The 25,060-nt window shown below is 35.4% G+C and overlaps 3 protein-coding genes across 3 annotated transcripts; 1 reads left to right on the forward strand and 2 right to left on the reverse strand.

Moving 5' to 3' along the window:
- The first annotated feature begins 199 nt into the window (after positions 1-199).
- On the forward strand, positions 200-4,530 carry LOC106352408 (glucose-6-phosphate 1-dehydrogenase 5, cytoplasmic). The gene is made up of 16 exons (XM_013792048.3): positions 200-552; positions 774-1,013; positions 1,093-1,178; positions 1,269-1,332; positions 1,415-1,601; positions 1,692-1,849; positions 1,931-1,999; positions 2,080-2,138; positions 2,234-2,270; positions 2,350-2,421; positions 2,634-2,781; positions 2,963-3,058; positions 3,149-3,219; positions 3,383-3,498; positions 3,590-3,635; positions 4,053-4,530. Exons 2-16 carry the CDS (start codon positions 837-839, stop codon positions 4,218-4,220), a joined length of 1,554 nt encoding a protein of 517 aa, XP_013647502.2. The 5' UTR covers positions 200-552; positions 774-836; the 3' UTR covers positions 4,221-4,530.
- A 2,162-nt stretch (positions 4,531-6,692) lies between these two features.
- LOC106350881 (prohibitin-4, mitochondrial) lies at positions 6,693-8,958 on the reverse strand. The gene is made up of 3 exons (XM_022687887.2): positions 8,535-8,958; positions 7,330-7,868; positions 6,693-6,887 (listed from the first exon to the last, which is right to left on the reverse strand). The coding sequence occupies exons 1-2, from the start codon at positions 8,841-8,843 to the stop codon at positions 7,341-7,343; spliced, it is 837 nt and encodes a 278-aa protein (XP_022543608.2). The 5' UTR covers positions 8,844-8,958; the 3' UTR covers positions 6,693-6,887; positions 7,330-7,340.
- Positions 8,959-10,246: 1,288 nt separating this feature from the next.
- Positions 10,247-14,682, reverse strand: LOC106349267 (transcription factor GTE8). Its single transcript, XM_013789209.3, has 11 exons — positions 14,305-14,682; positions 12,598-13,909; positions 12,475-12,517; positions 12,305-12,367; positions 11,884-11,954; positions 11,734-11,806; positions 11,498-11,578; positions 11,324-11,433; positions 11,155-11,224; positions 10,918-11,060; positions 10,247-10,834 (listed from the first exon to the last, which is right to left on the reverse strand). The coding sequence occupies exons 2-11, from the start codon at positions 13,831-13,833 to the stop codon at positions 10,562-10,564; spliced, it is 2,163 nt and encodes a 720-aa protein (XP_013644663.2). The 5' UTR covers positions 13,834-13,909; positions 14,305-14,682; the 3' UTR covers positions 10,247-10,561.
- Between the last annotated feature and the right edge of the window lie 10,378 nt (positions 14,683-25,060).

Raw genomic sequence — 25,060 nt, forward strand, 5'->3', positions numbered from 1 at the left:
CTAAAAGTGATGTTCATCCACAGTTTGATATATCATCTCGTGCTAGAGTAGACACTATCTAGAAAAGTAAAATGAATGAGTAATGCTACGTCATATGACTTTTTAGATGGTGTAGTGTAATGGCATCGACTATGGCAAAATGAAAAACATGTAGCGTGATGGTATTAGTATTACAAGTTCAAATGAATGAATTAAAAGTAGCATATTATCTTTTTGACTTATCTTTTTCTGATATCTCAAGCATGGATCATGGGATGCGTTGCGTAAGCTCAACCACTACCAGTCTCGATCTCAAAAAATCATTCATTATTCTTTCCATCTAATTAAATCGAGAATACGTATTCCCCTCGTGGTTTTACGTAATTATTATATTTGGTTTGATTAATAACAACGATTCCCTTTTTAATTAATTAGTACTGAGTATTTTAATTATTCTACAGAGCTAACGAACACTACTATTTTATCAAAGCTCATACGGTCTCCCCAAAGTAGGAGTTATTTTGCCTCCTGTCTTCTCTCATCGGCAGCCAGAAAACGTCTTACCGTCGCAGGGTGAGGAGACCGTTTCTCATTTTCTTTCGTCCTGTTGTTGTTTACTTTATTACTCGGTTCGTGTTATATGATCCTTTTGGTTCTGTCTGATCCGACTCATTCAGTTACTCATTATCGTTATCCGTTTTATTTTATTTTATTATTGGGCATTCGCAGTTGTAAACGTTAAGAAAATTATGTTCACATACAAACTCTGATAGACTTGGTTTCAATTTTTTCAGGCTTGTGTGGTGTTCTTCTGTTTGTTGTGTGGTATCTATCTACATTTGACTCGCTCGTGGAAGATGGGTTCTGGCCAATGGCACGTTGAGAAGAGGTCAACTTTGAAGAAGGAATCGTTTCTAAAAGAGTACGGTGCTGCTGTCTCTGAATCACGGAGCCTCTCCATCATCGTGCTCGGTGCCTCTGGTGATCTTGCCAAGAAGAAGACTTTTCCTGCTCTTTTCAATCTCTATCACCAGGTCTTAACTCTAAAAAGATCTTCACTATGTTAAACACAACTTGTTTTATTTTAATGGGTTTTGATTAAATGATGAACAGAGGTTTCTTAATCCGGATGAAGTTCACATATTTGGATACGCAAGGACTAAGAGTTCTGATGAGGAGCTTAGAGATAAGATCCGTCGGTTAGTTGATCCACCTTTTCGTTTTTGTCGCATCTCAGTTGTAGTCTTTCATAGATATCTCTGAGTCAATGCAAAGCTTGTATTATGTAGATATCTTGTTGATGAGAAGAATGCATCTGAGAAAGCTGAAGCTTTGTCCAAGTTTCTACAGCTGGTAGTTGATTACACTACACGGTTTCTGTCTCTCGTTATTTATGTTTACTAAAACACAGAACTTATGTCTTCAAACTTTATAGATCAAGTATGTGAGTGGCCCTTATGATTCTGAAGACGGTTTCAAAAGGTTAGACAAGGCAATCTCAGAGCATGAAATCTCTAAAAAGAGTTCGGAAGGATCTTCCAGGAGATTGTTTTATCTTGCACTCCCGCCGTCTGTATACCCTCCTGTATGCAAGATGATCAAGGCATGTTGCACTAACAAATGTGAGTAGTTACTGTTAAATTGATCAACATTATTAGACACACAAAAGATTAACTCTCATTGGAGTTAAAAAAAAAAAAAAACACTTCCAGCTGATGTTGGTGGATGGACACGGATCGTTGTTGAGAAGCCATTTGGAAAGGACTTGGAATCTGCAGAGCAATTGAGTTCTCAGATTGGAAAACTGTTTGATGAATCGCAGATTTATCGTATTGATCACTATCTTGGAAAGGAACTAGTCCAAAACATGGTAAACACCTGTTTGTAACTAGTCAGTAGTTTAGTTTTTTTCAGACAGACAATGATTGTCTTACACATGCATCATTTGCAGTTGGTCCTCCGGTTTGCCAACCGGTTCTTTCTGCCGCTATGGAACCGCGACAACATTGCTAACGTGCAGGTTAGAGCTTGATCGCTTAATACAGAAACCTTTGTTTAAAGCTTTATAGTCCACATAAACTTTTAGTCTCCTTTTTGCAGATTGTTTTCAGGGAAGATTTTGGAACTGAAGGCCGTGGGGGATATTTTGATGAATACGGGTCATTTTCCATTCAGTGTTACCTTTGAATATGATGTTCATAAGGCCGTGATATCATTGCAAATTTCTAATGAATTGTGTAATTTTCCATTTCAGAATCATTCGTGATATTATTCAAAACCATTTGCTCCAGGCAAGCCACTTCCATTTGACTGTCTTCCTTGAGTTCCTTTTGTAACTTTATATTATTAAATATGTTTAGTGTAGTGCAGGTTCTTTGCCTAGTTGCCATGGAGAAACCAATCTCTCTTAAACCTGAGCACATCCGGGATGAGAAAGTGAAGGTGATTCCAATTTTCTTGATCATATTTTTTAGTCATTCTTATGATCTCTTTATCTCTAAAACCATATCACTTTCAACTTTGTTGTTCCGTGAAGTCCATTTTTCATTTCCAAATTTATGTAGGAGGTTACTTTACATCCTAGTGGATCAAGTAATCTCCTCATTTGCATTTTTCGGCCATTTAATTGACTGGAATTTCAAAATGAACTTCAGGTTCTTCAATCAGTGATTCCCATAAAGGATGAAGAGGTGGTTCTTGGACAATACGAAGGTTACAGAGACGATCCAACTGTTCCAAACGACTCAAACACTCCAACCTTTGCCACAACAATCCTTCGCATTGACAACGAAAGATGGGAAGGTATACTATTGTCTCCTCTCACTCTTCATCTTGGTCAAGTTTGGAAGATAATCTAAAAACACGATATGAATAGGGAGAAAAGAATCAAAGATTAGACATTAGCTCAAAGTTTACAAATCTGAATTCTTTTCTATTAGTAGTCATTACTCATTAGTGACTTGTGGAGTGATTTATCATTCAGGTGTTCCATTTATACTGAAGGCCGGAAAGGCAATGGGTTCAAAAAAGGCAGATATTCGCATTCAGTTTAAGGATGTTCCTGGCGACATTTTCAAATGTATGCATCAAAACCAAATCGAACTTTCCCAGATATCAACTTTATGTAATGATACCAAAACTTTTGTTGTTCTAAAATGCTATGCAACAGGTCAAAAGCAAGGGAGGAACGAGTTTGTTATACGCTTGCAACCTTCAGAGGCCATGTACATGAAGCTAACTGTAAGTACATGTTGAACCAACCACAATATACGTGAATATGTGTTAGCCATGAACCCTTTGTTAGCTTGTCATATATATATATATATATCAAAATGATGAATCATTTTTCTTGTGCAATGATGGATATTCATTTAATATGGAATGTTTTGGCTTTGTTGCGCAGGTGAAGCAACCAGGTCTGGAGATGCAAACCGTGCAGAGTGAACTAGACCTATCGTATAAGCAACGTTACCAAGATGTCTCGATTCCAGAGGCTTACGAGCGCCTCATTCTTGACACGTATGAGTCTAAACTATGTAGTAACAATAGTTCTGAATATCAAAACCGTTATTCATCCCATTTGTTGACGATATTATGAATCTCTCCGCAGAATCAAAGGTGACCAACAACACTTTGTTCGCAGAGACGAGTTGAAGGTAATTTTACTTTCTCCTTCACCACTTCCTAGATAGTAACTTGAGATCATTACCTTTTCTTTCTCAAACACTCTTGTTATGTTAGAAGCGCATGACATGATTTCAAGAAGAGAAAAAGACCAAAATAGCACTAAATCAAGTTTTTGTTCCCAAACTAGCACTCAAGGGCAAAAGTCACAAAAATAGCACTTAAGGGGTGGGGTTTATGGTTTAGAATTTAGGGTTTAGGGTTTAGAGTTTAGGTTTTAGGGTTTAGAGTTGAGAAGTGAGGTTTTGGGGATAAGATTTCAAATTTTGAAAAATAAAAAAATTTAAATTTTTCAAAAGATAAAATGCTATTTTGGTCATTTTAGTTTTTGAGTGCTATTTTGGAGATTTGGCCTTTCAAGAACCCAACTCAAAGTTAATTTCAAACAGGCAGCATGGGAAATCTTCACTCCGCTGCTTCACAGGATAGAGAAGGGAGAAGTGAAATCGATCCCGTACAAACCAGGAAGCCGAGGACCAACAGAAGCAGATCAGCTGCTAGAGAAAGCTGGTTATTTGCAGACCCATGGCTACATGTGGATCCCCCCTACGCTGTAAATTGTATGATCAAGGAGATAATGATGATGATGAGTATACACAAAATAAGAGCTTCTCTTCTTCTTTTTTTCTTGCTCAATAAAAATGTCTTGCTGAGCATCTAAGTTCATCTTCTGTATACTAGTGATCTTCACTAGGACATTGTTTATTCCTTGTGTTTTTTTTGTTGTTGTTTTTCTAAACCACATATTCAAAAGAGGCTTTGTTGAATACAGTTTAGGAAAACCATATTCACAAGAGGTTTTGTTGAATATTGTTTTACTTCGAACATTTTATTTCTAACATAGTTTCAGCCTTTCAGGCATTAAAATACCAGATGAGCTCTCGGTGTGAATGGCATCGCTAATTCAAATGATCAGATTTCGGTTGATGAAAGTGTCAATTATTAAGAATATAACTTTGTGATTATGAAAGTGTTGATAACTCCATGAATCTTCTTCTTTTCTTTTTTTTTGTGACGTCCTCCATGAAGCTTATTCAAGTGTCAGTTAGGAACATATTTAGCAAAAAAAAAAACATATTTTCACAATATCATTTCGATTAGAGTATCTAATCAACGTATTAGTCCTTTATGTCATTTAGGGCCTGACTGGTTTAACCGCAGCGGTTGCGGTTGCGGTTGCGGGAGTTTGCGGATGCGGGTGGTTGCGGTTTCTAGCGGTTTTAAGAGATTTGTACGACTGGTTATGCGGTTAAAAATTTGTGCGTTTGCGGGATACTTATGACTGGTTAACTACCAAATGCAGCAGCAGTTAAATAATAAATTAACAATATTTACATTTTATACCATTATAAAAATATCAAAAATAATAATATTATAATAAATATAAAATTTATATTTAGAAAGTTATAGTTTAAATTTTTTAAAATATAGAAAATATTTTTATTTTAAAGTTTAATAATATTAATTAAATTTTAATTGATATATTTTAGCATTTTTATAATTTCAGTTTAATTTTTTTATTGAATTTTTTTATTTTTGTATTTATATTGTTTTGGAAAAAAAATAAATTTTTTTTATCCTCCCGCAAACGCCCGCAACCGCAAACGCTAGCTGGAACCAGCTTTTGAATTTATGAGGTTCAGAACGATTTGGAGCGATTTGGAACGGTTTAGAGCGGTTTGAGCGATTGTTGCAAAACGCCAGCAACCGCTACCAACCGCAAAAGCTGCGTTTGCGGGTGGTAGCGGGAAAACCAGTCATACCCTTAGATTTAACAACTATAGCAGTATACAGTAAATAGTAAATATCACTTATTTTCAAACTAAGGTGTAACTCATTGTTATTGCATAATTTTTCATTTGTTATATGCACTGATTTGTTTTCATAGAATGATGTTTATGTGGTACATGCTAATTTTTATTTGCTGTTATAACTTTTTTTAATAGGATTTGTAATATTATTTGCAGATGTTTAATAAATTAATCAATTAATGGATGTAAGAAGCCAATGCCTTAAAGAACATGTTCGGAAAGAAGAGTAAGAGAGCTTAAACTAAGATTTATATATACACATAAATAAAACATAATTCAAGTACGGGGTCACCACTACTTTATAATATTGCATAAAAAATTTTTTTGATGTTTCAAAAATAAAAATATCTTAAGGTTCGGTTCCGATTTGATTTTTTACTGTCCGTATATTTTATAATAGTACATAATATTTATGATGAGATTATAATAATAAATTAATATTGTTTTATTTTTAAGTTTAGATCGTTTTATATTTTATATGCACGAAAAAACATATATAATAGTTTCAAAAAAACATATAGAAATTTTTTTGAACATACATCTGATTTTTCTTGTAAACATATTATCGATCCTATTATCTTTTGGGTATAGTAGTAAACTACATTTATTTATCTCAACTGAAATTAAGTGATTCTAAATAGGCTAATATTATATTATCTTTGTTTGATGCCTTTAATTTGGTTTATGTCTTGGATTCATAATATATTTTCATTAAATTATGTACATTTTGATAAATGTTATTTTAGGAAATAAACATAAAGTGCTATCAGTTTGGAGTTGTGAGAGCATAAGCTATAAATCTTTTGGAAATTTATACATGTATATTAAATTTTATGACCGAATTGTTAACATATTGTTTTCACTTGTTCATCAGTTTTAAGTCTATAAATAATTTACAGTTCTATTCACACCGGGAGCGTAATTGCTTACAAAACTTAATATTAAGTTTTATTAGAAATACATTACACTTTTATATCATTATTTACATTGTCAATGTACACATTTTTCGTTTCAAATTTATTAAGGAAGAATCCATTAGTATCTGATTGAGACTAGAAACAATGAGGCTCAGAATATATTGCCATATACAATCTACTCCAATCAACCAGAAAATTTCATGTGAAAGTGGAAATTTTTGCGAGAGACAAATCAAAATCATTGACCAAGTTAGATTTCGTGGCTCTCTCAATTATTATGCTTCATTGTTAAGAAGAAAAAAAGCCAAATAAATCCATATGAGGGGGAGGGAACAGTGTTATAAAAAAAAACTTTGCCTCAGATTCAAAACAGAAATAACCTAAAAGGCTCATCAATATAGCAAATAAGTTGTTCTTTTTCACATTGTTCATCAGAAAGAAAGGATAAATTCACAACTCCATCGTTTTCTTGTCACTTGCGCTCTCCTCCCCCCACCTGCAAATAAATCAAAGCCAAAGAAGTTATCTAGACAAATCCTGGAATAAACCTGGAAGATAAAGGAATGACACATAAATACCAAACCAAAAACCGAACCTTGTTATGAACTTAAACAGTGTTCTTACCAAACCATAATAGAACTAAGTTCAACTCAACTGAATAAACTACAACTCATCACACATTATAAAATTCTACTTTATATCCATACCAAAAGTATTATATAATTATATATAATCTAAACTTAACCATGCTTTTCAAGTTTTCTCAAGTTTCCTCTACAAAAAACAGAACGAAACCAAAAACAATCAGATTCGAGTTCGGGTATAGATAATAGAGTTCTTCACAACCAATGCAGGACTCTAAACTCCATAAGGGATTCCACTCCTAAATCCATTATCATTTACTATTCAAAAGAGTAAAGAGTCTAAACGGTGCTTACCAACAGCTTGCTCAACGACCAGCGTTCAGGTTAAAGAGCATGCTTTGTCCACCGGGTAAGTAAGCCACATTCGGAGACCTAGCCAGTGTAGCTGCAACCTCCCTTGAAGCCTCAATCCTCCTGAGCTCGATCAATCCCATTCCTGCTTTAGCAGTTGCATCAGATATCAGCTGAGCGGCTTCACTCTCACCTTCAGCTCTAATAACCGCGGCTCTCCTCTCCTGATCAGCCTTCATCACAACAAACTTGGACCTCTCCGCTTCCTGCTGAGCCACTTGCTTCGCCTCCACCGCCCTCGAGAACTCCATACCGTATGACAAATGCGTGATTGCAACATCGTCAAGCTCAATGTTGAAGTCCCTAGCCCTCTTAATAAGAGAGTCACGCACAAGTGCTGACACTTGAGGACGCTCGGTGAGGAGCTGGTCAGCATTGAACTGAGCAACCACAGCCTTCAACACCTCGTTTCCAATCGAAGGAAGAACCTTCTCGTCATACTCGAGACCCAATGTTTGGAAAATGGTCGGGAGACGCGTAACCTTCATGGTTGATTAACCAAATCAAAAAGGTTAAATTTTTCCAAAACCCAAATGAATAAACAGAGCATAGATTATAAACTTAGCTAAACAGAGTAAAAAAAATTGAAGCTTTATAATGATAAACTTAAGCTAAATAGAGTTAAAAAAAATTGAAGCTTTATAATGATAAACTTAGCTAAACAGAGTAAAAAAAATTGAAGCTTTATAATGATAAACTTAGCTAAATAGAGTTAAAAAAATTGAAGCTTTATAATGATTAAAAAAATTGAAGCTTTATAATGATAAACTTAGCTAAATAGAGTTTAAAAAAAATTGAAGCTTTATAATGATAAACTTAGCTAAGTAGAGTTAAAAAAAATGAAGCTTTATAATGATAAAACTTAGCTAAATAGAGTTAAAAAAATTGAAGCTTTATAATGATTCTCACACCAAAAGCTACTATACAATAAAGTACAAAATCGGATTTATCCTAAAATCTAAATAAAGGGTAAACCCTAAATTATCCATGAAATCAAAAAAGGTTTAAACTTTACAACGATTAAAGTATGAAATCAGATTAATCATAAACCCTAGATCTAGTACCCAAAAGGGTAAACCCTAAAAGGCTAAAACTTTCCACGCAATCAAACACAATCAGCTAAATCGAGAGCAACAAGAAGAACATACCTCGGGGCGAGAGAGGACACGAAGGGTGAGATTAACCATCTGGAGATCCTTGGTACCGGACACGGAGGAGAAAGTATGGGGCTTTGTGCGGATATCGAAGATGTGAGGTCTCTGGAGAATGGGTATCAGAAAGTGAGTCCCTTCACCGACGGTCTGATCCAACACTCCTCGGAACCGATCGAAGAGAACCGCTCTCTCGCCGCCATCGACGGTGTAGAGGGACGAGGAGAGAACCGTCCCGGACACTCCGAGACCGAAGGCCGCCTTCGCCAAATTCGTGAGGAACGAAACCGCTGCTTGACTTCCCATCTTGCTCCCCAAGGAAAAAAGAAAATTAAGATTGAGAAGAAATGAGAGAGAGAGAGAGAGAGAGAGACGAAAGGCTTTGGGTAGGGTTTATGGATGTGAGGGTTTAGCTTTAATAGGGCCAATATAATACAACCGACAGTTTTTAAAGGCCCAACATGATTCCAGAAAATTTATTTGGGATCGAAACAAACAAGTGAATTTTCATTCGTAGTTTATTAATTTTAACACATGATAAATAATATGGAGAGATCGACGATATCAACTTAGAGGGCATTGATGCCAAAAAAAACTAGAGGGCATTCCGAGTTTAAAAAAAAGATCAATTAGGGACATTCGAGTATCAATAGGGTTTTGAGTTTTTAGATTTATAAATTTAATCTCATTCCGCCATTCGGATATTATAGAAGTTCAGTTTGTATTCGATTTCAGTTTAGTAACATTTCTAAAAATTGGTTGAATTTAATATAATTTTGGGCTTCGGATCCTAATTAAAATTTTGATTCTAAAATATTGTTTTGGATTTAGTTAGACCTGAAACTAAATAAATATTTAGTGAAACAAAAGATCAAAAATAAAAATTTTGAAATGAAAAATTCTCTTTTTCACAATTTTTTTTGTTCTATTGTAATTTTTGACAAGTAAAGTTAGAGAATAGATACAATGAAATTAGAGAACAAAACTTAAAACTATGTGCAAACACAGCATACCCGATAATTAATCCGAAGCAAAAAATACATCAGACCCAATAAACTCGACCATTTAGAAGAAAAAAGAGCATCACATAGCAAAATATGTGAAATTAAGTATTTGAGTTAATTATTCAAGTATTAATTACTTATTTTACTTTAAGTAATCAATGAAATTATTTGTACTTATTCGAGATAAAGTTTTGGTTCGGTATGAGTATATTTCTAGAAAAAAACTGATTTTTTTCAGATATTCATTTGGTTTGGATTCGGTTGAGAAAAAAGTCATAACCCGAAATACTATAAAACAAATCTCGTTCACTATTTATTTCGGATTCAGTTTGGTTAAAATTAATTTTTATCGGTCTAGACTGGGTTCGCTTTGGGTTTTCAAATTTGGTTTGTTTATGCACCTCTATCAACAATCCAAAACAATGTCGTTAAGAAAATAAATAGTGATTAGATAATGTTGCTAAAATGACTATATTTGTTAATAATAATGTCTTTATGGTATCGTGTGTCTTGAACAATTGCTACATGTTTTGAGATCTCAGCATCGCTTTGCTTGAATTGTTACATGTTTCATAGTTACATTAATGATTTGGTTGATGAGGAAGGCAAAATCATCTTCTAACTCGCTTGTAAAATTTAGCCGATCCAGAAATGGTTACTGATCTCTGGTGGTTTCACACCCACATTAGAAAAGACTCGCTACTAATCATTTCAAAGGGAGTCATCTAATAGACCAAATGTAAACAACATAAGATTCTTACACAAACAATGGTCTTACCTTTTTTTTCCTTTTTTTAAAAATAAAATATGATACACAAACACAAAGGACTCTCTATAAAGTTTTAATCGTTTGCTTCGTGTTCTACATATTCACACCACCACTCGTCTTTTGAGAGATATCCATTCCATAGCTCATAAAACAATGAGCCATAGTGTTGACCTTTTCTCATAAGGCATCCATGTCTTGTGTGTCTGTGTACCAGCCCTGGCTATAGTTTCATACATGTTTACACTTATTTTTCAATCGATTTCACCTTCTTCCACGTCTGTGGCTAGTTTTGGAACAGTAGGAGGGGCCTCGGGCTCATCTTCATCATCATCTTGTTTCATATACAGTCCGAGTTGCTCAAGAGGGTTCATTCCTCCGAGGTTGAAACTTCCAAGGGCGTCTAAAGTTCTCTCGGGGCTGATTTCATCTACTGAGCTAAGCAGTTGCTCCGGCACACTTGATCTAAGCATCTCTAGGTCCTCGAGGAACCGCGAGTTCTCGTTGATCTCTACAGTTTTCTCCATCTGCACCAGAGTCAAACATATGGTTGAACATTTTATTGACTCTTCTCAGAGTTTGTGATCCTGTAATGCGTTATGTAATGTACCTTCAATAAAGCTTGGCGAGCGGCTTCTCTTTCAACTTCTCTCTGCCGCTTAGACTCAGCAGCGGCTTCTGCAGCGGCCTCTGCTTCGGCTTGGCGACGAGCATTTTCAGCTGCCTCTGCCTCAGCTTGTAGCCGTGCTCTCTCTGGCAACCCAAAATAGAAGTTTTTCACTTAGAACATAAAACTAAAAAACTTGGGTCTCCGTTAGAAGGATCAGGTGACTTTTATATAAACAACCTTTCTTCTTCTTCAGTTCGAGTTCTTCTCTTTCCTTGCGAAGCTTTTCCGGGTCGCCCTTATTACTATTCTGCTCTCATGCAAGATCATTTTAGTTCCCAGGATCAAAAGAAACTCTTCAACCAAGTTCAAATAAAGATTAGGCTAAAGTGAGGACAAGTAGACAGACCTGTGGAAGTGTTTTCTCGCGTGCTTTTAGAATGATATCTGCAAACTTGTTCTTCAACAGCGCAGCTCTATATTTCTTCTCAGATGAAACCGGATTCTCCAATGTATTTCCTAAAGCATTAAGTCTGTGAGATACTCACTTCATGACCCAACTAAATAAAACTCTGCATCTCACCATCAGGCTGACCATCTGTTTCATCAGAACTAGGCTTTTGCTGAGTTGAAATATCCATTTGCTCCGGAGCACCATTAGATTCTGTAATAAATACACCAAAGATGTAAACTGTAAGAAAAAAACTATTTGACAGTAATTTTGCAACCAGCCGCAATCACCAACATCTATTACATTTCTTTACTACAACACAAACAAAACCTCAAGCTTATGATAATCCAAAGATTTTAAATACTCACCACTTCCATTAAGAAGATCATCGATCCTCGTGTCTTCATCTCTTTGAGCCTCGGAATTTGTAGTTTCAGGTATCTGGAAATGTTATGAGTTGCGTGGTTTAGATTCATAACAAATTACACACCTTGAAAAGCTAATATTGTAAATTATACCTTGGAACCACCCTCTTGGATGATTGGTTTAGCGTCATCAGATTGATCTTCAGAGCTCCCAGACTCAGAATCTGAAAAGAAACACCCAAATCAGTAACACACAGAACTTGTTATAAACAACTGATGCTATAGAAACCTACCAAACTCCCAATTTTATGCAAAAAGAGATTCTAGGTTCTACAAAAAATTTCAACTAAGATGGTCAATCCACAACCACCATAGAATCTAATGAGATCTAATAAAAATATAAAACTTGATAGCAACAAAAACGAAAAGGCTACAAATATCATGTTATTAACATAGGAGTGGAGGCACTGTGTAAAGGTTCTGATACAAACATGAGTCAGTGATATATTATGCCATCCATAGAAAACCTAGAACAAGCAAGCTTTCTGAAGGAGTTGAATGGATTATGACTAACCACTGGAGCTCCTTGAGATAGGAGGTTCGTTTCCACCGACATACTCATCAGCCATTTCATTTCCTAGAAAGGCACACATAAGCAGAGCAAAGGTAAAAAAAATGGTGGATACAAAGATCACTGCAAGTATAAATCCAGAACATAATTTGTAAACATATTCTGAGTTTCACCTCGTTGCAGCAACGAACTGCTCGGTCCTGATCCTTTGGGAAGCTGCAACAAAATAAATTTGATCTTTCTCAGTAAATTTTGAGCTTAAAAAAATTTGTTCCAGCAGGTGAGACGACAGTTACCTCTATTTCACATGGTTCAACATTCGACTGCTTCGCTTCTTTATCTTGGATATGTTCATCCAGAAGCTTTTTAAGACTGAACAGCACTTCATCACTGAGAACATCGATATCTATCTCGATTTCATCTTCCGCAATTTCTCCTCCATTTGAACTGTGTTTCTTCAAGAAGTCAATGATCTGTGCAGGAAGTTCCTCCAGTAGTGACTCGAGTTGTCTCCCCAATCTATGCCTCTCCTCTGCTGTCATCACAAGTGCCTTCACTGGCTCAGGAACACTCTCTCTAACAGGTGAAGAAGCCATCTTTCTCTTCTTCGCGGGAGGAACAAATACAGCAGCTCTCTTCTCTTCACGAGGCTCCACTGTGATTGCAGGCAGAGTCACTGGTAGTTTCTTTTCAATAGCTTTCCACCTTGCTTCGAACAGTTTACTTAGGATATCCCCCATAATGTGAACATCATGTCCAGGAGGGTTATACGTCATCGCGTTTGTAAATGTAAGCCTCACATCAGCAGCAAACTCATGTGGGCTTGAGTACACACCAGACGCTAAGTTCTTCTTTATCGTCCCTAAGTCCATGGGATGCTTGATGATAGTGAGATAGTCGGGTATGTTGAGCTTCACCACATCAACCGGCGCCTGAAAAACCCAAGAATGCGGATGGGACCAAAGCTTTTTCAGCAACGTGTCGCATTGCTTCATCAGTATCACGTTAGAAGCGCTGGGAATAGACTCTTTGGAGGAAGACTCAAACTTCCCCGAGGAGCCACGGTTCCATCCACGAGAAGCCGCCCCAGGCTGGTGCCGAACATTCTTTCCCGGTCCCATTGCAAAATCAGATGGCCTCTTCGAACTGCTGACACGTGATGATGGCTTCTGAGAAGAGTTGAAACCCATCCTAGCACTAGTAGACGACACAGATGGTGTGTTCAACCTCTGCAACTCAGCATTCTTAAGAACTATCTTAGTCTGCTCTAGCTCCAGTTTAAGCCGATGAATCAAATCTTTCCTCTCGGACTGCGACATGTTATACAGAGAAATGACTTGTCTCTGGACACCGTAAGGATCTTCATCATCAGGACTCAACTTAACACACTTTCGTGCAGGAGTGCTTGAGTTCTCAGAAGCAGTAACCTCGGTATCAATCTGCGCAGAGCTTCCAGAACCCTCTGATTCATCAGGCGCTGCCTCGAATGTATTCCGATAATACCCTCCTGGGAACGCAGCACTTTCAACCATCTCTTTTGGCAAGAAAGAACCTCAACAAATGTAAATAAGCTTTCCTCGCTTCTAAAATTCACAATTTGCAACAGACCTGCATCACATATCAACAGAAACTAATACTTACCCCTCAAAAAAAACTCACAGAGACAGTTCCTATTCCCATTTCAACAGATTAAGTACAAACATTTGCTCAAAATTACGACAGCGGCAACAAACTTTTTATGACACAAACAGCAAGATCTAAACAATGATAATTAATCAGAACACGTCTAGGCGGCTGCCTAATCAATAATCACTTTAGGTACTGCCTAGCAATTTCTCGAACATTGCATGCTGAAACAAAAATAAATATGGTTTGCTAAACCCAATTTCACTTTATATAGTTATAGGAACCCTAGGCTGATTCCAAATCGAATGAAACCTTCTTTTCCAGCTCTAATCATTCAATTTAGCAAAAACCCATAACCAAAACAGATTGAATGTTACCATTAGCAGCTCCTAATAGCTGAATCGTCACAAGCCCTCCTCCACGGATATCAACTTCAAATCAAACCAAGACAAGAACTTGAAACCTCAATCAACCTCAGATGCGAGCTCTCCACGAAGGAACCAATCAAAGGGAAGCAATTATTCCCAAAAAGGGGGGAAATTTACAGAAACCCTAGAACCAAAATCGCCCTCAAACAAAACGCGTCACGAAGCAGAAGAAGAAGAAGACTGAAACAACAAACCCTAGAATCTCGAATCGACTTACGGAAACAAACCCAGAAGCTCTCGAGATCGAATCGTCGGCGATGTATAAAAATATCAGAGAGCTTTTCGCGTGAGAGAAAAATAAGGCTAAAGACAGAACCCAAGTCGGGGAGGATCGAACAAAAGCTTCCCAATTTGTCTGATCGGACGGACTGTATTGATTGTTGTAATAGCCGCCAGATCTATATCCAACGGTCGATATGATTATTGTCTGCCGTGAGTTAACGATTACTTAACGTGGTTTTCCTTTTAAGTGTCCTACGTGGCCATCTTTTTAACGGTAGAAATTGCGTCTGGCGTTATTAGACGGTGATCATTGACTTTTTTTTTAATACCGGTCAAGTGGTCATGTGAGTTTGCGTGTTGATTTAAATCACTGTCCCTCTCTAGAAGCCACTGGTGAGTTCACTGCGCTAGAATAAAACTGAAAGAAGTTTTTTTTTTTTTGGTAAAAATGTTAAGTATATTTACCATTTTCGGATTTGTGACAGAATACAAAGACTAACAAGAAACAGAATTGCAGTAATGAAAACTAAAGACTACACCAAAATACAGAATGCAAAAACACAACCAACTATGACCTGTAGAGACAACATCACGTACGCAGCAATGCCTTGACTGAAAGGAGAGGCAGCAAGAGGAGCCCCTCACACGAGACCAGATGCCGCCGTTGAGAGGGTGATAGCATCGTTGAAGATCGTGAGCCCGAACCCGGTAGATTTCGGCCATTCCCGGTGCTCGTCTCAAAAGAATTGCTAACAGACCACTCAAACCTCCATCCCGGGAAAGCCACCAACGCAAGGACACGCCCACCAAGCCGAGAATAGCTGCACATTTATTGGGGAGGAACGAGACCGACGAGCTGCCACAAACTCTGAACCAAGCACGAGGTGACAGAGACCACAATGAGACGCGGATGCAGCCTCGTGGCTCAACACGCGCTGCCACAGGAGCCAACAAGCCTCGGGCGACTACACCGAGAGAGAGTAGCCCCTCACACGCGCCCGCTGATGAAAACCAGCAGCAGGATCGACCAAGGCCCAGAAACGGAGAACCACGCGCCGTCACGTTCAGGTCCAGAAACCCTAGATCCGCGAAAATTTGAAAGCTACCATCGGCGATCTGAACAGACGAGAAAGAGGGTCGACACAGATCCCATGCGCACTCCTCCTCACCGCCCTGGTACCGCCAAACCCACCGAAGAAGCCTCAAGAACGGATCTAGAGCTCTGACCTCCCACGAAGCCGACTCCGACACCACAAACTCGCCCTAATCGTCGCCCTCATACCAGATCTGTGACCACCGAAGCCTCAAACCCCAGATCTGTCGCGAGTAGAATCAGGAGTTCAAGCAGAGATCCAGAGCCAGGACGAAGGGCAAGTCCGATGAGAGAAAGAGAGAGCGGCAGAGCAAAGCAGGAAAGACACCGGTGACCTCCGACGCCAGCTAAAGGGACCACCGACGTCGGAGAAGAACGAAGAGCGGCTAGGGTTTTACTTGTTTAGAGAGAAGAGGGAGAGATCACTGAAAGAAGTTTGTTTCTTCAATAACGAAACAACATGAAGTCTATTGTTGGAAAAAGTAAAATGACATGTATCATGTATGTCATGTTTCCTCAGATAGTCTATTGATTTGTGTACCGTTTTTGGTTGGTCGAATAAATTTGAGTGAGTTACGTATTCGGACACTTTTTTCTCTTTTTTGTCATGATAAGTAGTGATGTCAAACGGGTTGTTCCGTCCCGTCCCGGCCCGGACCGCTGCGGGTTTTTTCTTTCGCGGGTTAAGGCGGGTCAGGCCCGCGCGGGATGCAGTCTCCAAAAGGTCGGCCCAAGCCCGCCCCGCCGAAATGCACAAGCCTTTTCAGGTCGTCCCGCGGGCTGCGAACCTTCAGGTGCACCAATCGACTTCTAAGCGCTGTGTGCTGCTCCATAACACGTATTGACGCTGCATGCTGCTCCAGGAGACGAGGACGCTTCATGTACGTGTTAAAGCTGTACAATTTAGGCTTTTATACTACATATCTAACTTCATATTGTTCTTGTAGTCAATTTCAATTCATATCAGTTCTTGAAGTCATGTACACACAAACAAGCTCGACTTATTGGAACTAGGATGGTCTGTATATTAAGAATGCAATTTCAGTTCATCTTATAGTGCATGTAGAAGATGAGATGTTTAGTCTTAACAAATTTTAAATAAAGAAAAACACCAGATAGCAGTCAAAACAAAACCAAGCAAGTAAAACAAGACGTAGCAGATTGTAAAAAATAAAAACACCAAATCAAAATAACAATTCAAGCTTCCTCATCTTCATCTTCCCCATTGACAATGGACTGAAATGATGGTACTTTCTCTTCTTCACCATCACCATCGATTTCTTCATCTGTAAATATCAGAAATTGCATTTACTTAGGACTAAGGGATAATGATACTCTACAAGAAATAATAATGTGAATTAATTACCATGTGCATAAGATTCGTATCCCTTGATCCAATTTCTAGTGCATATCAAAGCTTGCACATTTTTTGGGAGAAGACGGCTCCTGTATTTGTTAAGAACTCTAGATCCAATGCTAAAAGAGGACTCTGAAGCCACTGTTGTGATTGGAATACTTAGCAGGTCACATTCTATTGCAGGCAAATCCCCATACCAATGGGCATTATCCTTCCACCAATCGAGGATGACCAAGTTCTGAAAATTAGTAATGTCCAGAGGTGGTTCATCAAGATAAGCTTCTAGAGGTGTTTTTCTAGTCGCAACCCCACTGACTTTGCGAAATGCAAAGAAATCCTAAGAAGGTTATTTAGAAAAAAAATTAGAAATGAAAAGAGAGATGAACAAAAGGTTTAAAAATTGATAAACACTCACACCGTAGTTCTCAAACAGTCCCATTGTCCCTGCTCCAGAAGCTTTTTGCGAAACAGTCTCTCGTGGCTCTGTAGAAGGTGAGTTATTCTTGGATTTTTTGTCATACGACTCAAACAAAATACTAAGCTTCTCACGCAAGTTCTTTATCTTTGCATCACGTGTACTCATGTCAAGCTTTTCCAAACAGCATTCGACAATGGAAAGCTTAAACCTTGGATCGAAGACTGCTGCCATTGCAAAAAGACCACTGACTTCATCCCAATATTTATCGAACTTCTCTTTCATCGGTGGCACCATGTATCTCACAATCTCATCTTCGCTTCCCTCATTGATCCGAAGCCAATTATGGATCTGGAAAACCTGATAGAAATACAAGTTTGAAGTAGGATAGTTCAAACCAGACATCAAGCTCATCAAGCCCTTCTTCATCCAGTTCATCCTCAAGCTCCGGTATCTCCTCTTCCATCTTCTTCTTCTTCTTCTTCTTCTTCTGAGACTGACTACCGGAACACTACTTATCAGTTAACAACGAGGAAGAAGGGAAGTGAATCATACCCTCAGAGGTCGCTTTGTAACTCGAACGGTCGCTTTCTAACTCCAACTCGAACCAGTAGTTAATCGAAGCAACCAACCAAAAATAAAAAACATTTCAGAGACTTGATGTTGATGTAAGATTAAGATTTAAGAACATGAGTACAAACTAAAGACTTACCATGCTTTTAGTTCTCACTTCTCAGTAGTATTGGTTTTCTTAAACAAGCAAGACAGCGGCTGGTTATAACAGGAAAGCAGGTGTGTACTCCACACATACATTAAGTCAACACCATAACCAGCTATATCGTGTTGAGCCTACACCAGCTTTCACCGTCATAACCAGCCTCCTCCTTGTTCACCTACAAAAATAAAAGAGATATCAGAAACTGAATCGCTAAACTTCAAGCGAACCAGGACAGACAATTGAAACAACATGCAACAAGCAACTATATAATTTCAAGTTGTCTTAACTTCAATGCTGATCTTGCCCTGTAGCCAACGAACAATCAGTCTTCACTCTTTTGAATGATTTTTCATTAGCTACACGGCGAAGATCCGCAGAAGTCAGAACTATATAGTTGCAAGTAACAAACCGAATTTCTATTTCAAACAAGTAACAAAGCGAATCTCTATTTCAAACAACAAAACAAAGCGAATCTCTATTTCAAACAACAACTATGAGCTTCGATCTTTTTCTTGAGGAAGGAGGAGTCTTAGAGAGTCTTACATCTATTCGGATCTTGCATGCATCTTATGGATCTCTTTCCTTAGGTAGCTAACAACCTGAACATGTTATACAAGAGTAAATCGTTAGAGGTGTAAAGCAAAGAGTTTGATGGATAAAGAACTTGAAAATATTACATGCAAAACTTAGGAGAAGAGGTAAAAAAGCTTATCTCTGTAGATGCGGTGAAGTTCAACACTCGAGATGGAGTAACCGTGGCTTCTCTGTAGCCGGATCTCCATTTTTTCTGTCGGCGACTCGTCTTTCTCTCACTCTCTCTCTGTCTTTTGTTTTTTCAGGTTCCAGATGAAGTGAGGAGGCAAGAGGGTGCGGGACTTTAGGGTTACCCGCGGTTCTTTTGGGCCATCCCGCTTTGAGCCCAATACCGCACAGTACCAACCCGCGAGGCCCGCCGTTTTGCGGGATACCAAATACTCGGCCCAAACCCGCCCCGCCCCAAGCCTTAACGGGCCTGTCCCGCGGTCCAGGTTCTCGGTTGACATCACTAATGATAAGGCACTTCCTGCTAGAGGTACACTTTCTTTCCTTTCTCTTCCATGTGTTTGTACATAATTATCCTTACGTTCGGTTAAAAGAAATAAGAAGCTTGGTTTGTAGGGACCAATTTTAACTATAGTAGTTGGGTCACTTTCTTTTATTCGTATTTTATATCTCCTCAAACCAAAGCAAATGAAAAGACATGTTTCTTTCTTTTTTTAATTATTATTGTTTGTTTTACCTAGTTTTAGTTTGTTTTGTTTATTTTAAATTTAAGGATATATTTGACAAATTTGTTTGATATACTAAATTATGTTTTTTTATTCTCTATAATTTGATATCCATTTTGATATGTTTTCTTGTTATATTTCAAAAGATACAAATGAAAAATGTGGACAAAAGAGTTGTGGATAGAAACATTGTAATTGTGTACATGCAACTATTGTGGATGGATATAATCATATGATATGTTTTCCTTTTTTAAATATTACTTTATCAATCTTTTCTATTTCTTTATGTGATTATTTTAACATATTAAAGTATATAACTAAATAAATTTTTGATATCATAAATTTTATCTTTTTGTTCTTTACATTTTTAGATCCATTTTAGTATATTTTTACAATCTAAATATGAAAAAATCATATCAACAAAAAATAACCGTGTATATAGAAAAAATGTGGACATGGACACATTTAATGTTTTCAATTGTATTTTAATGTTTGTGTTAGTGGATGAGATCTTTTTTTTAAAAAAAATGATTGGTTCTTTATTTTATTATTGTTTATACCACCTAATGTTTTCAATTGATTTTATTTCAAACTTTTAAGAGTTATAAAATGAATATACTATTACAATAATTTTTATATATAATTTTCTATTTTTGACATCATTTTATATATATCATATATGTATATATATCAACGTTTACAAAAACAAATATGTCGACATGGACATGAACTAAATATGTGGATGTGGACGACATGTGTAGATAAAAATTTGTAGACAAAAGTGTTTTCAATACTTGAAAGAGAAAACAAAGGTCTGGAGACAATGACTCAAACCAAAATGTGAGGTACGGATGTGGATGTGTTTATCTCATCTAAATCAAGAAAATGTTTTGCAGATTTTAAAAAAATTGGGTGAAAGCGTGAATAACCAAAACGTGAGGGACCACAAATTTAAAAAAAAAAACTGAAAATTCACCATTGTTGCTCTCACTTTCTAGCATGACCCAAATCACCAACTAGCAGCAGATCAAACTCGTTGACATCATCAGCTTCATGAACTTCTCTAATTTCAGCCCTATTCTGCGTTTGTCGTCGCACAGGTTCAGTCGTCCTCCGCTGAAGTAGAGAGGTGCCGTCGTCACACATTCAAACGCAACTTTCTTGTCTTCTTCTTCCCCTTGCTCCTCCACATCTCCTTTTCACTGACACAGAACAAGTAATTATGAAATAGTTTTCAGACCAAAACTTCGTGTCTTATGGTACCAAAAAGATCTCGTCCTCAACTCATCTTCTACAAATCAAAATCAAAGGAAAACATTGAGGATTAAAGACAAACCTGGTGCTAACTTGACGTTTCTATGTCGTAGTGAGCGCAAGGGATCGAGTTCAGAGATAGATTGGAAGGTAGAGTTGGTTTGGTCAAAGAAACAAGCTCTTAAAAATTACCGAGAGAAAGACCTATGAATTTATGAAGTTTGTGATATTATTATTGAGAAAGTAAAAAAAAACAGAGAAAAAAAAATTTTCCAGAGAAAGGTTGAGTTAGGAAGAAGAAGAGAGTTTGAAATTAGAATTAGGGGATTTGGAAAAATAAAAGTAGATTAAGATTTGAAATCAGAATTGGAAAGAGATATAGAATTAGGGTTGGGAATTTGTGAAAGGGAAAGTAAATCTACGTTTTGAAGGTGAGAGGAGAGAGGAGAGAGGATAGAGGAGAGAGGAGAGTGTAGAGAGTAGAGAGGAGAGAATATAATCATGGTTAGTTGTTTCTGGTTAGGTTAGTTTGGTTTGATCAAAATTGGGGGTATGAAAGACATTAGACAGACATAATGTGTCTAGCCAGCATGAAGTGTCTAAAAGTGTAAAACATAAGACGAAAAGTGTCTTATAGAGTAAAAAAGTCAATAAATTTCTAGGATGTGGCTCGAGTGTTTCCAGTTTCACTTGTAGATATATCACACGTGACTCTGTAGTGACATTACAGTGTCACATCTATTCTATTAAAAAAAAAAAAGAGTCTTGAAAAATCTACCTATGAAAGTTGTTTGGACATTTTCCTTTTATTATATTTTGGTCTTTCCCTATATATAAGGTTGTTGGACCTATCTATAACAAGTTATTATATTTTTAGTTATACAATTAATTATTCTAACAATATGCGATTAATAACTAACTATGCATATTTATTTTTTTCTGTTACCATAAGAAAATTAAAACCCTAATATAATGGGATCACGATTATTGTTATAAAAAATCAAAAGAATATGTAGCGACTTCTTAAACTATACGAGAATACTATATTAAACAAGATCAATCATATTTAATCCAACTATAATTACCAAATCTAATGACTTAAATATACTAACAACTACAAAAATACAAGTTAACAAATAATACCTTTTGAAACACCAACAAATAATACCTATAATATTTTTTTTCTTCTTTTAATGAAAATGACTATTTTACAAAATGTTCTTAAAATTACAAAAAAAAATTAATTCTCATTGATGAAAATTTGGTATTTTGGGTTTTGGAATAAAGACTATACATACCCATTAATTAATATAATTCTTTGCATTCATGATCTATTAAAAATTTCTCATTGTATCAATCTTAATTTTAATTTTATTAATAGGTGTAAACCCATTGTATGCTTCTAAACAAAATATATAAACAATATACATTTAAATTGTAATAGTATTGATCAATACAAAAATTATAAATTAAAATGCATAACATAAATACAATAAATTTATTTATATGACAAATAAAATAGTTTATTCAGTTTTTTGTAGTATTGTAAAGTATATGAAATGTTTAAAAGGTATTAAAATTATGGTTTTACCGGGTTAATCGGTGTCGGTCCACGGATTAATAGCAAATTTTTTGGTTTTATTGGATTTTAATTAATAAGTTTTCATTGAATACAATTTTTTTGAAAACATATGAGTTTGTAAAAAATCTGACAGAATGCTACATGAAAAACATAAACCAGTCCGGATTACATACGACCACTATATTACCAGTTCGATCACAGATCTGGATCGAATATAAAAATATTTCTTATATCTTAATTCGTTTATAAATCACGTATGTACTCCACTAAAAAGAGTTCAATAATTTTTAAAAAAAAAATTCTTCTCACCATTTAAATGGTATTGATGCACTATTAGCCATCATCATTAATATTTGTGAATATATAATTTGTACTTTAAATATTCCAGTACCCAATCAGTTTTTGGTTTGATTTTAATTTTGGGTTCTAAAGATATATGATGTGCTCTGTTCTTTTTTTTTCAGTTTGATACAATTCGATTTGAGATTTCGAATAAATGTACTTAAAATTATACTCTTATATAGAAATTCATCAAAAATTTATATTTAATTTCGAAAACAAATCTGCGCTTTCCAAGCGCGGATCAAAATCTAGTATTAGATTATATTTTGCGTTGACCTAAATAGCGCTAGAGTGTTTTGCATAGACTTGGTAGCTCCAAAGTATTTTTCACAATTTCATAAGAACAATGTTAAAAGAATCTTTCTTACATTGGACCCAAGACCATTGCGGGTAAGGAACTCGGTTGGACTGCAAACAAAACAAATAACTGGGCTAAGCCTGTATCCATCTGATAAAAAATAAACCCAACTTAGAGCATCTCCAACTCATTGCTATTTTCACCTCTATAATAGCATTTAGAGGTGAAATTACTCCAACCCACCTCTATTTCTTCCTCTATAATAGAGATTTCTATTTTTTCCTCTATTTATAGAGGAAGAAATAACATTCCTCTATTTTTTATAATAAATTTTAGATATTACTATTTTAGGAGAATACATTGGAGTATATCTCACCTCTATTATAGAGTTCCCCTATTTTAGAGGTGAAAATAGCAAAATACATTGGAGATGGTCTTAGGATATATGTTAGTATTATATAAATTTGATTCTTCAAAATTGCTACATAACCTGATCACAACACTTTTTTAATGAAAAAAATAAGATTGTTATATATGTTAAAATCTATCTATAAATATATATTATAATTATCTAATTTAAATCATTTGATAGTAGTTTTCCTTTCTAAAATCATAACCAAAAATTGTAGAAAGTGGGGGAGTAAGAAATTTGAAAAAGAATAACAAACTTAAATGAATGATTTTTTTCCTATTTGTTGAAACGAGAAATATTTTAGTTTTAATAAAAAATTATCTTTCATATTATTATTAATAATTAATTTGCTTATAACTACAAGAAAATACAACGCGAGGTTGTGTACATCATTTTCTTTTTGAAAAGTTTGGAATTGGGTTACGCGAAGAAAATTATTTTTGAAATATGCAATTTTTATTGTGGAAGATTGTAATACAAAATAATAAAGTCTCTAATCACACATTTCAGATAACACTTATTCAGAGAACAACAACTACAAGTGTTAAGCCTTTAGTCAAAAGAAAAAAAAAATCCACTACAAGTGTGGAACAACAATTTTCTCAAATAACCCGTAACATTTTTCAATTTTGAAATTATGAAGATTTTGCTTAACTGGAAAAAAAAAGATTTTATCTAAGTTTATCTGATAATCAATGTAAAGTGACAAAAAAAACTCACATGTGTGGATGAAATTGTAGACAAAACTTAAATATTTAAGACAAAAATTCAAAAAACATATTTTTAATATTCCTATCAAAGTTTAACAATTTCAAAAATCAATACATAAAGTTAATATACTATATTATATTAAATATATATATATATATATAGTTTTGTTCACCATGTGATTTAACACTTACATTTTATTTTTTTGTTTAGTTAATTTTATTGGCTAACTTCAGATTAAAATTCAAAATCTGCGCAGTACACAAATCCATATCTAAGAGCATCAACACTGGTTATAATTATATGACTAGATCTTGACCCGCACGACCGTGCGGATGTTCTTTAATAGTGAAATATTTTAGATTATGCAATAAAATATATCAATAAATTAATATAATTTGGTTTTATATATTCTTTAATTTTATAATAATATTTGTGTGGCGTATAATATTATTATTACAAAATTTATATTTTTGTGACAAAAATTATTTTGAAAACATTATTATGTAACAATACTGATTTACATACTTTTTGTTTTATTTCTAAATTTGAAACATATGTAAAACTAAATTAAGTTGAAACCTACATAATAGAGAATTTGGCATATAGTTATTACTTAAACTAATTTAGTATAGTTGTTTAAATAATAAACTGTATTTTTTTTTAACTTAAGGGAATACACAGACGTTAATAATAGTAGAATAAAGTCTTATATATACGATATGAATAAAGATCAAATGTTTCATCTATGAAAGAAGGGGTAAATTAGTTGTATTACATGGTAAAAACATTTAAAAGTGTGATTTCTAAGTGGTCTAAATTAAAAAATCACCCATGAAATAAATCATAATTTTTGGGCTAAATTTATAAGAATTTTTATTTTTAAATTAGAAATTGAAATGAATATTTCTTTTTTAAATCATCTTTTAAAATACGTCTTAAATTTAATTTTGAAAAACAAATCAATTTAAAATTGTTATTATCGTTAAAATATTATTAAAAGTATTTTATATAATTATTTTTTTAATCAAAACTA

Source organism: Brassica napus, chromosome A6 (assembly GCF_020379485.1).
Source record: "Brassica napus cultivar Da-Ae chromosome A6, Da-Ae, whole genome shotgun sequence".
NCBI classification, from domain to species: domain Eukaryota; kingdom Viridiplantae; phylum Streptophyta; class Magnoliopsida; order Brassicales; family Brassicaceae; genus Brassica; species Brassica napus.

Excerpts from the sequence above, each read along its gene's own strand:
- LOC106352408 (XM_013792048.3), top strand. The coding sequence starts at position 837 with ATGGGTTCTGGCCAATGGCACGTTGAGAAGAGGTCAACTTTGAAGAAG. Across the intron at positions 1,850-1,930 it reads AGGAACTAGTCCAAAACATG|TTGGTCCTCCGGTTTGCCAA; the intron begins GTAAACACCTGT and ends CATCATTTGCAG. Across the intron at positions 2,271-2,349 it reads TTCAAAACCATTTGCTCCAG|GTTCTTTGCCTAGTTGCCAT; the intron begins GCAAGCCACTTC and ends AGTGTAGTGCAG.
- LOC106350881 (XM_022687887.2), bottom strand. The coding sequence starts at position 8,843 with ATGGGAAGTCAAGCAGCGGTTTCGTTCCTCACGAATTTGGCGAAGGCG. Across the intron at positions 7,869-8,534 it reads GTGTCCTCTCTCGCCCCGAG|GTTACGCGTCTCCCGACCAT; the intron begins GTATGTTCTTCT and ends TCAACCATGAAG.
- LOC106349267 (XM_013789209.3), bottom strand. The coding sequence starts at position 13,833 with ATGGTTGAAAGTGCTGCGTTCCCAGGAGGGTATTATCGGAATACATTC. Across the intron at positions 11,955-12,304 it reads TATCTCAAGGAGCTCCAGTG|ATTCTGAGTCTGGGAGCTCT; the intron begins GTTAGTCATAAT and ends GTTTCTTTTCAG. Across the intron at positions 10,835-10,917 it reads CTCGCCAAGCTTTATTGAAG|ATGGAGAAAACTGTAGAGAT; the intron begins GTACATTACATA and ends ACTCTGGTGCAG.